Here is a 3,499-nt window from a genome sequence, read left to right on the forward strand (position 1 = left end):
CGCACAATTTCTTCTATGATAATTGTCAAATATATCCGATCTAGTTCTGTACAGCCTTCATCGAAACTGGTCACATGTCAAAACAAATATTCTAAATTAGTTTATACTTTCTAAGACATTGAGTGCTTGAAATTAAAAGTCATTCAGCAAATGATGTGCTTAAATATGTAACGGATTCCAATATTTCGTCTTTACTTCTTCAAATGTTTAGCTCAAGAAGTCAGTTTTCATGCGCTGCACGTTGCCGGTAGCGACCTCAGTAGCCTCGACCTCTATTTCAGTACCTCCGTAAATCATCCTAACCTTGACCGCTCGGCCTAGACCACTCCCTCCAATGGCAACATTTAAGGTGTCTGCAAGGTGGCAGCCTTGGTCGGTCGTGTACATTGGATTTGGATCAAGTGTGTAAAGAATGGAAATGGATACCGAGGTTTGACTTGATGTTGGTGCAGTGTAGCATTTTTCCACTTGCGCTTCTCTAAAAGAAAAACTCTGCCCAGCTATAATATGTTTATCAAAACATTTGATGCATCGAACAGCCTCATCTTCGCCTATCACTTTGTAAGCTTCTTTGTGAACATTGTCATTAAAAGTGGTTCTCATATCAACTCCATATGTGTATTTGCTGACTCGCTGGTTAATCAGTTCTGGTTTATGTCCAAATATCACTGCTCCTTTCAAAACTGCAAGGTCTGGATCGTTTGGAACGATGACTTTGTGGCCATCAAACTTTAACTTGATAGCTTTCTGGAGAAGAGGACACTTTGAAAATCCTCCAACCGAAACAATTGCTTCTATGCCACCTATTGTCGACTGCTCAATAAGGTTGGAAACGTGTTGAACTATTGCGTCAACTTGTGTCTTGAACAGGAACGTAACTACACTCATGTTGACTTTGAATTTGTCGCCTTGGACGGAGACCTGAAAACATTTTTCTATATATTAAAATGAAAGTATATGTTATGAAAAGAAATATGTTTGTCATTATACTCGTGTATAAGCGTTTAAGTGGTTTGGTAATATTCCTCCCGTTGGCTGTTAAAAGGTAAACGCATGCTTAAATAGACTGTTACTTACTTGCAGTTGCATGAATTTGATTATGCAGGTATGTAAGTAGAACAAGAACATGGAATAATACACACAGTACTGCCAAATAAAGATTCCATTATGACTTCAGGAATCTTCTTGCCCTTGATTTTTTTACCAGTTTTGGTAAAGTTGCTGATATTCTGAAAACGACTGGCTTATCACCTTTCAATGGATCGACATTTCGCTTTTTCACTTCAAAGTCGCGAATCATGCATAGGTAATCTTCCATGTTTGACCGCTTGAATTCGTCAATGGACTCCTTTCCTGCTTAAACACAATACAAATTTAAAAATCGGCATAGGCCATTGTAATTTCGATGTTAGGTGTTTGTTTTTTCAAAAAGCATCAACGACCACGCAATTAACAAAAATATCGATGCATCGTTACCAACTGCAGTTAGCGTTTTGGAACGGCCAGTGATAACACAAACACATTTAGTCAATCGCTATACATTTGATGAACCTTTTCACGAATACACAACTCTACAAATTATTCAGTTTCATAGGTGAGTTTGACGCCGCCCGCCCGCCCGCCCGAACAACGACGTTCGTCACTCTAATAACCAGGTTTCACTATGTGAAAACCTGGTTAAAAATAGCGATAAATTGTGTATCAACTGCAGTTACCGTTTTAAACGATCAGAGATAACACGAACACATTTAGACTGTACATTTGGTGTATAACCTTTTTACGAATACACAACTCTACAAATGTTGAATTTGGACGAGTTCAAACATTTCTCAACTGCAAACATACTTTTTAGAACAACCATAATCTACCTAGTATGTATTTTAAAAACTCACGAACGCCTCGTCAACCTTTGCCCCACCCCAATCTCCCCCACTGGCTTTGTAGATATTCTTCATCGAACCGTTCTCTGCAACCTCTTGTACAGCTATATCAACTGTACCGCCTGAAATTGACAACTCTGTAATATGGGCGCTGGTAATAATGATGATAGGTGATAGAATGTCATTGTAATTCAGTTTTACAAATCAAAAGAAAAATCGAACGTTTAAGTATTGTAAAAATCGTGGACATTTTAGACGAGAGGTGTAATACAGGTGTACATAGTCGGCATCGGAAATGTAACGTATATTTATGTAGCATAAGTTTCATTTATGCGTGATTTCCACCTACAACAAATAAGTAACTACTTTCTTTTGTTGAAAAGCGAATGATTAATTTCGTATTCACTCAATATTAGTTTTAGACAATCTAACCCCCTGCATCATCAACTACGACTTTGTTTCCAGTTTTGAAGGAGGAAAGTGAACCCTTACTTCCGCTCCTTTCTGCGGGTAGAAATTGACAGTATATGGCAGCAGCTTCAAGGCAATGGTCAGTTTGTCAGTAGAAATACCAGCCTGTATTAATACAATGTACATGTATACTTAATTTTCTTTAGACAAGTATCCTTATACGGAAAGTATGTGTCTACACCAATTTCAAACTTTCTTACTGAATTCCTTTATTTTCTACCAAAACGGAGAGTTTGGTACAGCGATTCAACAATGAATATACGAGCTGTTGCAATAGCGTTCAATTTGAATGCTCACTCTTGTATACAGTGTACGCCGCCCGATCGGATAAATCTAAGGCAACTTATTGGGAGTATCTAAGAATGACAACATTAGAAATGTACAGCTGATAACAAAAAACTGATATATTGCCCCCTTATTATCGTGTATTACGATTATTCCAAAGTTTCATGTAATGTTGGGTGGACTGTACATAGTGCTAAATTTTGTCTTTTGTCATTGGGCTAAAAAACCAGACATTCATGTTTCTTCCAAACTTAATTCTGTTCTTGCCTAATTGATAGTTTTGCTGATAGAAAATAATTTCAGGAAACTATTTAGAGTTGGTGTGTTCGCGTTTTGAAATTTTGTCACATCTGATGTTGCATATCTTTAAAACTTTACCGTATTGTACAGTTTCATCTAATCTTCTGAAGAAGAACCATTTGTCATGTTCCTCTGCTTTAACTAAACTGTTGTATTTGGATTCAGCGTCGTATCCAAAGGCCGAGAAAGTATCCCCATCTGGTTCGATCAGGACACATGTCGGTGCTTTAAAATGTAACATATTTCAACAGTTGACGAAAGTTTTACCTTTTTGCAATAACAGTTAGAAAACTGTACTTGATACCAATTGTATTTGAAAATGGTTTCCACTTTAAAATAAACTCCTACATATTCATCTGATATTCTACAAATATGCAGAGAAGCTAAACCAACAAATACCGTACTCTATGCCTTATAACAACAAATACAGATCGTCAACGAATAAACGTTAAAAAAGAAAGGTAACTAGAAATACAAAATATACCACCTCCTACATAATTGACGCTTTCCGATCGGAGGGGTGTATAATATGTACACCCCTAAAGCTTGTAATCCATACACCC

At 37.1% G+C, this 3,499-nt stretch overlaps 1 protein-coding gene across 1 annotated transcript; it reads right to left on the bottom strand.

Moving 5' to 3' along the window:
* Positions 1–207: 207 nt before the first annotated feature.
* Positions 208–3,177, bottom strand: LOC128204891 (heat shock 70 kDa protein 12A-like). Its single transcript, XM_052906292.1, has 4 exons — positions 3,015–3,177; positions 2,313–2,384; positions 1,893–2,017; positions 208–921 (listed from the first exon to the last, which is right to left on the bottom strand). The coding sequence occupies exons 1-4, from the start codon at positions 3,175–3,177 to the stop codon at positions 208–210; spliced, it is 1,074 nt and encodes a 357-aa protein (XP_052762252.1).
* Between the last annotated feature and the right edge of the window lie 322 nt (positions 3,178–3,499).

Source organism: Mya arenaria, chromosome 10 (assembly GCF_026914265.1).
Source record: "Mya arenaria isolate MELC-2E11 chromosome 10, ASM2691426v1".
Lineage (NCBI taxonomy): Eukaryota > Metazoa > Mollusca > Bivalvia > Myida > Myidae > Mya > Mya arenaria.